Here is a 12,524-nt window from a genome sequence, read left to right as displayed (position 1 = left end):
CTTCTGAATATGGCATGGCTTTTAGTTAGATATTTTGGCTTAATAGTCCAAAAAGACTATTTAACCCGCTAGTTAACTTTGTTGTGTTCTATTACCTCTGGTGTGTTCCTTCCTCTGATTTTGTTGGGCCTTTTTATTTCTAACATTAGTCACACAGCAGAAACCACTAGAGATAAAAATTAGGTAATGTTTTGGGTCATATCACAACTAATTTTATTACTTTGAAAGTAGCTGAAATAAATCAGTGCAAATCCATATTTATCATTAAAATACTTACTATTTGGTTTAAAATAAACTAAATTGAAGTGTCTTATGTAACTATTTTTAACTATTACAAATCATTGTAATTGTCAACTCACTCTAGAAGAAAAAGTACTGATACAAATACATAGTTAAAACTAAGTCAGCCTTAGATGTACGATGATAGGTCTATAAAAAATAGCCATTTTTAACTAAGGTATTCCTGTATGTATTTATATTGTATATATGAGGAATAAAATGTAAAGCCAGAAAAAATATTAAACTTTGCATGTAGACTGGCTTATGTTTATAGATACAATAATTTGTCTAGAATGTAAGACTAAACTGTAAGTGTTTTCACAGTTCCCAGTAAATTAACATGGACAACTGAATCCTATAACTAAGCAAATTAAGTGTTCAGACTATTTAAAAAATGATTGTTAGACTTCATCTTCACTCAAAACAGAAGATACTGCCAGTCTGTTGATTGACTTGTTATGTTGTGGGAAAGTGACTAGAATGCTCTCCCGTTTTTTGTATATATAATAACAGATATTCAACACTTAATACTTTTGGACACAGACTAACAGTTGCACTTCTGAAAACTGGACTGTATAAAAAAAATTGACTTTACCACCTAAATGGTTGGCTTTAGCTACTTAGCTGCCTTACTGTGTGCAATATTTAAAACTTATCTGTTCAACTGCTAGAACGTAAGGCAAGGATTTTTGCTGGGAAGTTTCCATTATACTTAAATACTGAAGTCCTAGTTGGGCTAATTACTTGATACCTCATCTAAGTAATTTGTTCGGATTTGTGTTAGGCATTATTTCATCTGTTTTTCTGCAATGGATTCTGTATATGCCTTTCCAGGGTGTACTTCAAATCAATTCAAAGATTCTAAAGATTCTTGCACATGTACATAATACTTCTGTTACTTACAGTATTTTTCTCTGTCTGAAAGGATTTGAGTTTCCATCTCAAACCTTATAAGTGAATATTATAAAGACCAGTGGAATGGTATTTTGTTAATCTTCAAATAATTAAAGGGCCCCTATCAGATAATCTGTACCTAAGACCTTTTTTAAGTGTAGTAAAAAGAATACCTCTGGAAAAGAGAAAGTTGGCACACTGTTACCTTCTCCTGTGAATGTTTAATATGGGATTGGTAAAAAGTTACTGGGACAAAGCTAACTACAACAGAGGTCTTCTAACATCCCCATCTCTTGAGCATCCTGACTAATCAGCTCAGTTTTGTGACACCTACTTCCGTACAGTTTGTGGCTCTTCAGAGCCTAACTACTTCTTAGAGGGACAGAATTCCAAGTTAATTCTAAGTTAAATGGACATAATTTATCACCCCCACTGCTGCTGCAAAATCATTACTTGCTTTGTCACATCAAGAAAGTGAGTAGTTCTTGTCTTTCATTACAATTGCATTCAATTCTGTTCGGTAGGTGGTAAATCTATGTTAAAAAAAAAAATGCACAGATAAAATGTATGTTTTAATCTGATGATTACAAAACTTGTATAGATAGGAACTCAGTTTGATGTGACATATATGCTTGCATATTGCAGGATGAGATTGTTTCAGTGAAATATCCACATAAAAAAATAAAAGCAGAAAAAGAAAATGAAGAAAAGGCTGAGCCAGATATTGGTGTAAAGAAGGAAGCTGAAGAAAAGAGAGAGACAAAAGAAAAGGAAAATAAGAGGGATTTGAAAAGGGAGAAAAAACAAAAAGAGGATAAGAAAGAATTAAAAGAAAAAGATATTAAAGAAAAGAGAGAAAGCAAAGTAAAAGAATCCACACAGAAAGAAAAAGAAGTAAAGGAAGAGAAGGTAACTAGGTTTACTTATCTTATATAGCACTAGAAAAGGCCACTAGGTTTTTGTGAATGATTTTGGATATGATTGGTTGTCATTTAATTGAAGTCTTTTAGATCATTTGAAGTTTCATTTTTATTACCTGAAACCATAAGACAGGCATATGAAATGGGAAATTATGTCTTCCATTATATGTATCTTAGTTGGACTGACAGTACAAGTGTGTGCAAGAGATTCTTTTATTCCTTTTCCATTTTCCTTTTTGATCCCACAGAGAAAGTAAATTGTACTGTCATTGAATGTCAGCATATTTTTTATTCTTATTATTAAAGACAATGCAGAAGGTACGGGGTTCGTCATACATTATTATAGAATAATTCCAGAGGCAAAATAAAGTTTACTTAAATATTTTTTTTTATCTTTTTCTTAGGTAAATGAAATCAAATCTGAAAATAAAGAAAAAAATAAAAAAAATCCATTATTGGATACTCCAGTTCATATTACTGCGACTAGTGAGCCAGTTCCTATATCAGAAGAATCTGAAGAACTGGATCAGAAAACTTTTAGTGTGGTAAGTCCCTTTTTGCTAAATTAGTGTTTATACTTGATAGTCTAAATGAAGACAGTTTCTGATGTTCTTGATTATGTTATTTGGCACAGTAACACAGGTGATCTTTTGTTAGTAAAGTCTCAGATCAGTGAATGTTACTGACACTGTACTAAAGTAATTTTTTTCTTAATTCCGGGAGTTTTATTTTGTTGTTTACTGTGTGTGTGCAGGATAGTAGGAAAACTTATTCAGTGGTCTGTGTACTGAATAGATTTAGAATATAGATCTACAAGCTACATCCTCAGGAATAACTTGTATTTCCTGCTTCTTAAAGAGCAGATGTGACCATTAATGCAATCACTGGAGTCTCTGGCTTTGCCTTACGGTGTATGCCTTTCTTCTTTGTAAGATAACAAGAGAAATTAAGTTTCAGCACTTCCCTCCTGAAGTATTGCAGACTTAAATTAGTAGATACAGGAAGGAACAAATGCTAAAGCCCTTAGAAATACCTTGCTGGAGTAATATGACACCAAAAGAATTTTGTTTAATCACTACTTCTGACTAAGAACAGAATCAATATTAGAAGAAAAAAGGTATGTACACACAATTTATCTAAAGTTTTAGAGGTCAGCTGGGGCCTTGGACAGGTGTCAATGAGTTACTTTGGGCAGCTACTGTCCTGTGAGAGTTTCGTCATTCAGATTTCAAGAGTTGTTGTTTCTGCCAGCCAGGTTTATTTGGGCTGTTGTGGGTGCTGGCTGTAAGTAAGTAAGATTCTTTTGAGTATAGCAGTGACTGGTCTATGTTTGCTTTTATTCTAAACATTCCACGTAACTCACCCGTGATCTCCAGGATGAGCCTTGAGTGATTTAGGTGGATATGTTTGTATGAATGTCGTGGTTTAACCCCAGCTGGCAACTAAGTACCACGCAGCTGCTCACTCCCTGCACCAGTAGGAGTGAGGAGAGAATCAGATGAGTGAAAGTGAGAACTCGTGGGTTGAGATAAACAGTTCAATAGGTAAAGAAACAGCCATGCACAGAAGCAGAGCAAAACAAGGAATTAGTTTACTACTTCCACTGGCAAGCAGGTGCTCAGCCATCTTCAGGAAAGCAGAGCTCCATCACCCGTAGCGGTTACTTGGAAAGCCAAATGCCGTTACTCTGAATGTCCCCCCTTTCCTCTTTCATCCCCCAGCTTTATATGCTGAGCATGATGCCTTATGGTGTCGAGTATGCCTTTGATCAGTTGGGTTCAGGTTGCCAGCTGTGTCCTCTTCCAGCTTCTTGCGCACCCCTAGCCTAGTCACTGATGGGGTGGTGTGAGGAGCAGAAAAGGCTCCCTGTAAGCACTGCTCAGCTACAACTAAAACATCCCTGTATTATCAACATTGTTTCCAGGACAAATCTAAAACATAGCCCAAATACTAGGTACTGTGAAGAAAATTAACTCTATCCCAGCCAAAACCAGCACAGTGGCTGACAGAAAAATCACTTGACTTCCACGTACAGTTATATTTGTTTGATCACTTCTATACTTAAGCAATGCACTCTGTAAGGTGTCTTTTAAAGGCTGCTTTAAGCTGTAGCTTGTGCAATACGTAATGCAGCTGCAATACGTAGAGGCATGAGCTGGCAATGGAACAGCTTCCCTGATTTTTCTGAGTTCTCCCTAGATGCTTACATGGTAGTGGTGATACTGCATTTCATTCCATTACAAACATTTGTTTGTTTTTTAAATTATTATTATTTTTAATCTACAAGACTTCCTTTTGTTCTAACTGGGAGTAATTCTAGGTTGGGTGTGTGTGTAGAACTTTTTTTTTTGTCCAGGCTTTTTGTTCTGGAATGTATGTTTGTCATTATGCCATGGTCAGATGCAGTCTAATTAGCACATTTAACTACACTTTCAAATGGAAGTTGCTACTGTGGGTTGTTCAGGCTTAACTAATTTAGCTCTTTGTGACAAGGAGAATATGCATTTCATCTGTTTACCCTGCTGTTGTAGTTGGGTGGTATCCTAAGCAAGTGTCTGTAATTTAAATTATGCTAACTGGTTTTATCTGGATTTATTATTAAAGCATTTGGTTCAAAGTGTGAAAATTCAAGAACGTACATATGACATACATCTGTGTTGCCATCACTGTTGTTACCCATCTAGGCATACCCAAACTAGCTTAATTCCAGATAGCACAAGTTCTGCTAGTGTCTACATAGGACTGAGGTTTAAAAACTGCTCAGTTCCTCAATGTTGATCCTCAGTTGAATGCTGGGTTTAATTGATGCAGAAAGTATCTGTTCAAAATTTATTTAATTTTGATACTGAGTTTGTGTAGCTTTTGAGGTGCTAACAAGTGTAAGTCTTCTCCTGTAGGCTTGTCCTGAAAGTTCTTACTATGATTATAAAACCCAGTTGTAATGAGTCCTTTGCCTCAGAAAATACCTTCTATTAAGTTAATGCTTTTTTCATTCCTTGATATCTATACTTTATACAACCTAATGCTTTTGTAGAGCAGTTTAAAACACAACTTTTTTCCAAAGGAAGACTGTAAAACGTTTTTAAGAGCTGTGAGCAAGTCTTGTGTTCCATTTGGCTTGTAACAATACTGTATTGTTTTGCCTGTATATATATCTCAGTAGAAGGTGGGTCACTTTTTAGAATTCTTTCTTTTTTTCCTTTGAATGAATACATTTCATTTATTTCCATTTTACAGTGCAAGGAAAGAATGAGGCCTGTCAAAGCAGCATTGAAGCAGCTAGATCGACCAGAGAAAGGCCTTTCTGAAAGAGAGCAGTTGGAACATACTAGACAGTGTCTAATCAAAATTGGGGATCACATTACTGAATGTTTAAAGGAGTACACAAATCCTGAACAAATTAAACAGTGGAGAAAGTAAGTTATTGTCCTTGTCTTCTCTTGCAAAAGGAAAATCTGTAATTGCTTCTATTAAGCAGAATAGTTTTTAATTTTCTCCCATTTTTTATTCTTTCTTTCTTTTTTTTTTTTGCTGTTTTAAATAGGAATTTATAAAAAGATTGTTACAGATAGTATGACTTTTAAAGGATTGACTTTTTCATACTGCTTAGCAATGCATTTTGTCCAGTAGATGGAGTCATCTCACTTCTTAAAACCAAAAGCAAACACTAGCTGACTTGTTACTTAGACTGTATTTAGTGGAAAAGCATTCTTACCTTTAAGGATCTGGTTTTTCAACTTTGAGTTGTTTTGTTTGATTGGGTTTTTTTTATTTTTTAAATTCATGCTAAAAATAGGCAATGCTAAATTTGTGTTGAACTTTGTATGATTTTGAGTTTAAAAATACACTCTAAAATTAATTTACTTATTGTATATTCACAATTACTTGATAAAAATATTTATTGTAATGTACTCAGATGTATTTAAAAATGAAAGATGAGTTTGCATATTTATAAGGTGACAATTTAAAAAAATTAAGAAAATTGTTGGTTTATAAACTACTTATATTTCATTGTTAAGTTCCTAATGCAATTTGAGTTACCTTTGTCAGAATGTGCACTTTAACCTTTTTATGGTTTAAAATACTTCCTGCACTTCCATGTACGAAAGTCTGTTAGCTGTTTCATTTTCTTGAAGACGTAGACTAGTGTAGAATGCTTCCACTGTTTTTACTTGCTTTACTTCAGAATATTAAGGTGATCTGAGATACAAAAAGATCTGTGTCTTACATTTTGGTAAATGTTATCTTTCTTGAACTGGAAGCTCATAATAGAGCTGTTATAATAATGCTACAATATTATATGAAGATTATTAAAATATGAGTTTGATAAGAAGTGTAGTTAAGCTCCTTAGCTTATATAAAATTATACAGGTGTCGTTAGGCACACCATTGACTGGTTACCTACTTTTGCAAACCCCTAGAGCAAAATTACAATGTTTAAATAATCACAGTGAAAGAGCAGACACTTGCTTTCCGAGCCTGCACGCTTCAGATACTTCTGAACACTAGTATTCTGTAGTCTCTTTTAAACATTCCACCTGTAAATTTGACTAAAAGAATGGTAGACTTTAGATCTGTTACCTATGATCATAGAAGCAAATGTTTTCTTTAGGGTTTTGGTATCTTGACAGCAAAAGATTTGATTTGTTCTTCTTTTGTTGCTTTGAGCACAGATTAGGCTCAAATTTATTGTTGTGTCACTTCCATGCTCTTTCACAGCTCTCATTTGGTTTCAAAAATTTTGATGAGGCTTTGGAATTCTGTGGAAAAATTATCTTACTGATACTGTCATGATATAATACTTGCAAGTCAGATGTCTTGCACTGCAAGAGATTTCAAGGTTTTTTTACTTACCTTAATACTTTACTTACTTAATTTTATTTTTTTTTTTTTTACTGAGTGGTAAATACTCAAAATTCAGACTTTCAGAAGACCTGCATAAACTGATAGATACAGTTAAGTAGTTTCACAAATCATTCTATTAATACAGTTGTTATTATTACCACTTTCTATGCACTTTGCACTCTGAAGTACTTATGATAAATATTACAAATTGTAATAGGAATTGTTAAAGGAATGAATCTTTTAGGTGTTTGAAATACAGCTAGGTAATGTTTGCTGCACACCTACCCAATACTGTGCAAGTTTTATAGTGTTTCTGGTTTACTGAAGTATTGTTCAAATAACTTCAATTAAATCCATGTTCTGTTGCATAATAGAACAAAACCAAAATGCATAGAAGAAATATAACTTCTGTTTTCCTCTTCCTCAGAAATTTGTGGATTTTCGTCTCTAAGTTTACAGAATTTGATGCCAGAAAGCTGCACAAACTGTATAAGCATGCAATCAAAAAACGCCAAGAGTCTCAGGTAATGTTTTTAGACCCTTTCTAAATAAACAAATATATATTTTAAGTATTGTATCACTTTTATTAAAGGATTCTAAGGAACAGATAAATACACTTAAAAATAGCGACTGTGTTTTTAGTAGTCTCTCTTGTTAGAATATTCATCTAATGAATTCAAATGAACTTCCAGATGTAGCAATGAGTTTTTGTACTTGTCTCTTTTAGCAACACAGTGACCAGAATATTAGCAGCAATGTGAATACACATGTAATTAGAAATCCAGGTAAGAAACCTTAAGTATATTCTTATGTTAGATATCTTAGTTTCAATGTTTTATTTTATTTCACATCTCCTAGATCTGTCTCCCACACTGCTAAGTATCACAGATAGGCTGATGAGAAAATGGAAGTTCAACAGAAATCCAGCTGAGTGCAGACTGAAGCTGGTACTTGGTGGTTTTAGTAGCAAGTTATTTGACCATTCTTTAAAAAAATTCTGGAAATATTTTTTATGTTTAATTTTGGGGAGGGAGAGAGAGCTACTCAAAACCTGTATATTTGGTGGAAATTCTATACTTATTTGTGGCTGTTGTAATGTCACTGCTGTGTAAGGAAGCAAGCTATTCCTTGAAGTCATAATTTGTAATTAGTTGCATGAGCTGTCTTTCATTGTTCACAGTATCACTGATTTTTCTATGTGCTTACACCTGCTTTCTTGTAGTCTTTGCTTTTATCTTGTGTTATGTAACGCTTAGAAGTGTATTTTCATGGACTTAAAATCAACATACTGTATTTTAGGAATACCACTGAAACTTCTATTAACAAGGTGTACCTTTAAAACTCTTATTCATGCTAAGGCTATCCCTTCTTAGAGGGGAAATTGCTACCATTCTGTCTAAAATTGATCTATTTTAGTAGAGTAGCACTTCTATTCACTGCTCCCTTGGACTACACTTAACTTCACAGACTGAATGGAGAGATTTAAAAGTTCAGTTTCTGAGTGCTACACATCTACATTCTATCTTTTTTCCCTTTTCTCAGGTTTCTTTCAGTGCACTCGCATTAGTTTAGTTGTCTTCCAGCTATTTTGTTTCTGACAAATTGTCACTTTCATACTGCTTTACATCAGACAGGTAGAAGTGCTGTTTGAATTAAGTGAAGAAGAGACATTATGAGACTTCCTTTTAACCTCTGCTTTATTAAACAGATGTGGAAAGACTGAAGGAGAATACAAACCATGATGACAGTAGCAGGGACAGTTATTCTTCTGACAGACATTTCTCACAATACCACGATCATCATAAAGACAGGCATCAGGGAGATGCTTACAAGAAAAATGACTCTAGGAAAAGGCCATATTCAGCCTTCAGCAATGGAAAAGATCACAGAGACTGGGATCACTACAAACAAGACGGCAGGTGAGTTTCTTCAGCAATTTTAAAATCTGTTCAGAATTCCCTTCCTGGTTTTGGAGTATGCTTGTAGGAAGCACCAAAACATCTTTTTTGGGTAATGCAAAATTGCAAAGATGGTATCTCTCTAATGCAGTTCTATTGATCTGACCTAATAGTGGCTCTTAATGTGTATTCTTTAACACTAATACAAGTAATTTGTATTTTTTAGATACTACAGTGATAGTAAACATAGAAAGTTAGATGACTACAGGAGCAGAGACCACAGGTCAAACCTGGAAGGAAGTTTAAAAGACAGCCGGGCTCATTCAGATCACCGTTCCCATTCAGACCACAGGATACATTCAGATCACCATTCCACTTCAGAGTACAGCCATCATAAATCTTCTAGAGATTATAGGTACCATTCAGACTGGCAAATGGACCACAGAGCTTCAGGTAGTGGCCCAAGGTCACCATTAGATCAGAGATCTCCATATGGTTCAAGGTCTCCCCTAGGACACAGATCTCCATTTGAACACTCATCAGATCACAAAAGTACACCCGAACATACGTGGAGTAGCCGGAAAACATAACAAAGACTGACATTTTCTGGACCTTCTTTTAGCCATATGCAGTGAACTAACACAGTAATTGCCTTACATGACTTGAAAGATACGGACTGGATATTCTATCAGTAGCAGTATTGTTACTTCTTTCCAGGATGCAAGGTCTATTATCCCAACAGAAGAAAAATATTTTTGTATTTAAAGTTTATGCTGCACTGTGCTGCAAATGTTGTGGCACTTTTTTTTAAGAAATGGAAGATGTTTACTTTTACAGGGACCTCAACACTGCCCCTTTCAGACTGGATCTTTAAAACTCTTCATGTCAAAGTGGTTTTAGGCTGAACACGTTTTAAACTATGTTTGTTAATGACCTTTTAAACACTGACCTGTGCTTATATTTCAGGAAGGAATGAGGAGTTTGTTTTCTTTTGTTTCTTAGTAAAGAACTCTCAAGGACTTTATTCACTTTCCAAAGCTACTTGTTTACATTGTACACTGCGACCACCTTGCCGCTTTTCATCACAAGCTTGAATATTTAAATTCTGTACCTATAACTGTAAAATAGCCAGGATTTCTCCTGTTTGTGATCAGTTATAATGCCTTTTTACAAAACAAAAAAACAAAAATAATAATTAAAAAACCCAAAACACACAAAACAAATGGCTGTAAATTATTGTAAATTCATTAAATGAGCTTTTTTCCCCTCTCAGGCTTTTTCTGACTGTTCCTTTCCCCACCAACTCAGGCCTTCTTGTCACAAGTATGAAACAAAATCAGTGTACTTACATGTTCTAATAACGTATCTTGATGAAATCACTGTTTAGAATGTAAAAAATTGGGAAAGGGAACATTTTATTCCATTTAGTGCTCCTTTTTTATTGGATACTTTAGATACATGTTTTGGGGGTTTTTTTGGGTGGTGTTTTTTTCTTCCCTATTGAACTATCAGTGTTGTGATTGTTTGTAATGAAATGGTAAGAAATATCCAGCTAAACTGTGCTCTGGAAAGTTTTTCTTTTTAAAGAAGGAGTGTTAAATATCTGAACACTTCGGAATCCATATCAGCCAGAATTTATTGTAAATCCATGTGTGTTCCCTCTTCAACATGGGCAATAATGTCAAATGTGCTATGCAGCCAGTTAATATTTTAGAAGATTTGAATTACTTTATTGACAGAATTGTTACAATGCACACTGATTGTATATAGGTAACTTCTATCTGACAAATTAAATTTAAACTAAATGGATATGTAGTTTTCTGCTGTGTTTTTCTCTACAGCGTTACTTTTCTCAGATTTACCCATAAAACCACTAAACTATTAAGTACTAAAATTTAATACACAATGTGATAATTAGGGAGGATATCTAGCCTGGCATCACATGCTAGGAGCTCTGTCTGTTGCTCCAATTTTTATCTGCTCTTGCAGTGCTGAGCATTTTTTTCTAATTAAACAGGTTTTTATGAAAGCATTCATATAGAAACAAAATCTATCTATAGAGTATCTGTCAGGATCTCAGTATAGGCATAGTTGCTGCACATTAAGTTTTAAGCTTATTTAATGTAGGCCAGGACTTGGTTAATGCTGCTTCATTTCTTAACTCTTCATCTTCCCAAGATCTGGACTGTTTTGAGTTGTTCTGCTTTTGCGCTTTATTGCTGAAGCAGTTTTTAGGTAGTGGCGTGCTGTCTGATAAGGTTGTGCATATGTGCCATGTCTTCCGCTTCCAATTATGAAAATCTAGAAGTTGGAGCATCTCCAACCACTGTCCAGTTGTTACTGCTTGGATAATGCATAGATCCATCAATAGAGCACAAAGAGAGCAGCTCCACTGAGCCTTGTCCACCATCAGGGTAGCTGTATGAAGGCATTGTGGCTGAGCATGTCTAACACGGCATGGTTAGTCTATATATGTTTTTGTTAAAGGAATCTCAGGTCTCTTTGAAATAAGCAAGACAGAAAATTCTTACTTGGTAGCTTTGATGATTATGACCTTTGGCAATTAGTCTACTTAGGCTGTGTTAATTTTTATTCAATCGTATTTACAGATTTACAAATCACATTTGCAACAGTTTATATTTTTCCCTTCTGGTTTCAATTAGGTGTGAAGTTTGATGGTGGAGATAACCACCATTGCTTACGAGGTTGACTGATATAGTGTATCTTGCTGTTTAGGAGAATCCCGTATCCTCTGCAAATAAGCCATTCATAGTTCACTTTCCATGCACACAATTTGATGCTTCTTTTGTTCGTTTGTCTTCTATGAGTGCGTCCAGTTCTGAAGCACCCATCACATACTAATGTTGCCTGTCTGTAAGAGGTTTGGGGAGGTAAGATTTCTAGAGAATTTGTGTGGCTGTTGACAAAGATTCAGGTGTTTCATCTACCATGCACGGAAGTCTAAGATTTCTGTCTTAATCCTGTTATGTATTTCTAGTCTACCATTCCCAGCACTACCTAAAAATAGGAATTGTTGGTCAATCAGAAAAGCACATTAAAAATGTATTGCTGCTATTAGTTTTAAGGACAGAGATGCGCATGCACTGACTGGTTTGCCCATTAGTTTATCAGCTGCTGTGTTGGCATTGTCATTTACCTGCTCACAGTCACTCTATTTTCTCCATTTTGATCTTGATCAGATGCCCTGGTGTCTGAGTGGCACTCCAACAGCCTCTGGTTTCTGGGAGCCTTTTGCTACTATTAAGAACAGGACTTGTAAAGGATTCACGCGCCAGTCGCATCTCTTGGCCAGAGATATCAAGAGCAATAAAAAAAGTTTCTATAGATATGTTGGGGAGAAAAGGAAAACCAGGGATAATGTGGGCCCTCCCCAGAAGGCAACAGGAGATCTGGTCACCCGGGACATTGAGAAGGCTGAGGTGCTCAATGTCTTTTTTGCCTCAGTCTTCACCAGCAAGGGCTCGTGCCACACTGCCCAAGCCCTAGAAAGCAAAGGAAGGGTCTGGGAAAATGAAAAGCCACTCACTGTAGGAGAAGATCAGGTTTGGGACCACCTAAGGAACCTGCAAGTGCACAAGTCCATGGAACCTGATGAGATGCATCCACGAGTCCTGAGGGAACTGGCAGATGAAGCTGCAAAGCCGCTATCCATCATATTTGAGAAGTC

At 35.4% G+C, this 12,524-nt stretch overlaps 1 protein-coding gene across 2 annotated transcripts in view; it reads left to right on the top strand.

Annotated features, from left to right (window-relative positions):
• CHD1 (chromodomain helicase DNA binding protein 1) overlaps positions 1-10,641 on the top strand; it is a 36,859-nt gene extending 26,218 nt beyond the window's left edge. Inside the window, exons 29-35 of one of the 2 annotated variants that reach the window (XM_010168264.1) lie at positions 1,819-2,082; positions 2,498-2,638; positions 5,331-5,509; positions 7,366-7,462; positions 7,666-7,723; positions 8,647-8,857; positions 9,063-10,641. In XM_010168264.1, coding sequence (XP_010166566.1) covers positions 1,819-2,082; positions 2,498-2,638; positions 5,331-5,509; positions 7,366-7,462; positions 7,666-7,723; positions 8,647-8,857; positions 9,063-9,426 — 1,314 coding nt within the window. In that variant the 3' untranslated portion in view covers positions 9,427-10,641. The remainder of the gene's footprint in view (positions 1-1,818; positions 2,083-2,497; positions 2,639-5,330; positions 5,510-7,365; positions 7,463-7,665; positions 7,724-8,646; positions 8,858-9,062) is intronic. The other variant, XM_029085034.1, reaches the window with a different exon arrangement.
• The last annotated feature ends 1,883 nt before the right edge of the window (positions 10,642-12,524 follow it).

This window comes from Antrostomus carolinensis, unplaced genomic scaffold (assembly GCF_000700745.2).
Source record: "Antrostomus carolinensis isolate BGI_N321 unplaced genomic scaffold, ASM70074v2 scaffold38355, whole genome shotgun sequence".
NCBI classification, from domain to species: domain Eukaryota; kingdom Metazoa; phylum Chordata; class Aves; order Caprimulgiformes; family Caprimulgidae; genus Antrostomus; species Antrostomus carolinensis.
This window is presented reverse-complemented; position numbering and strand designations above follow the sequence as displayed.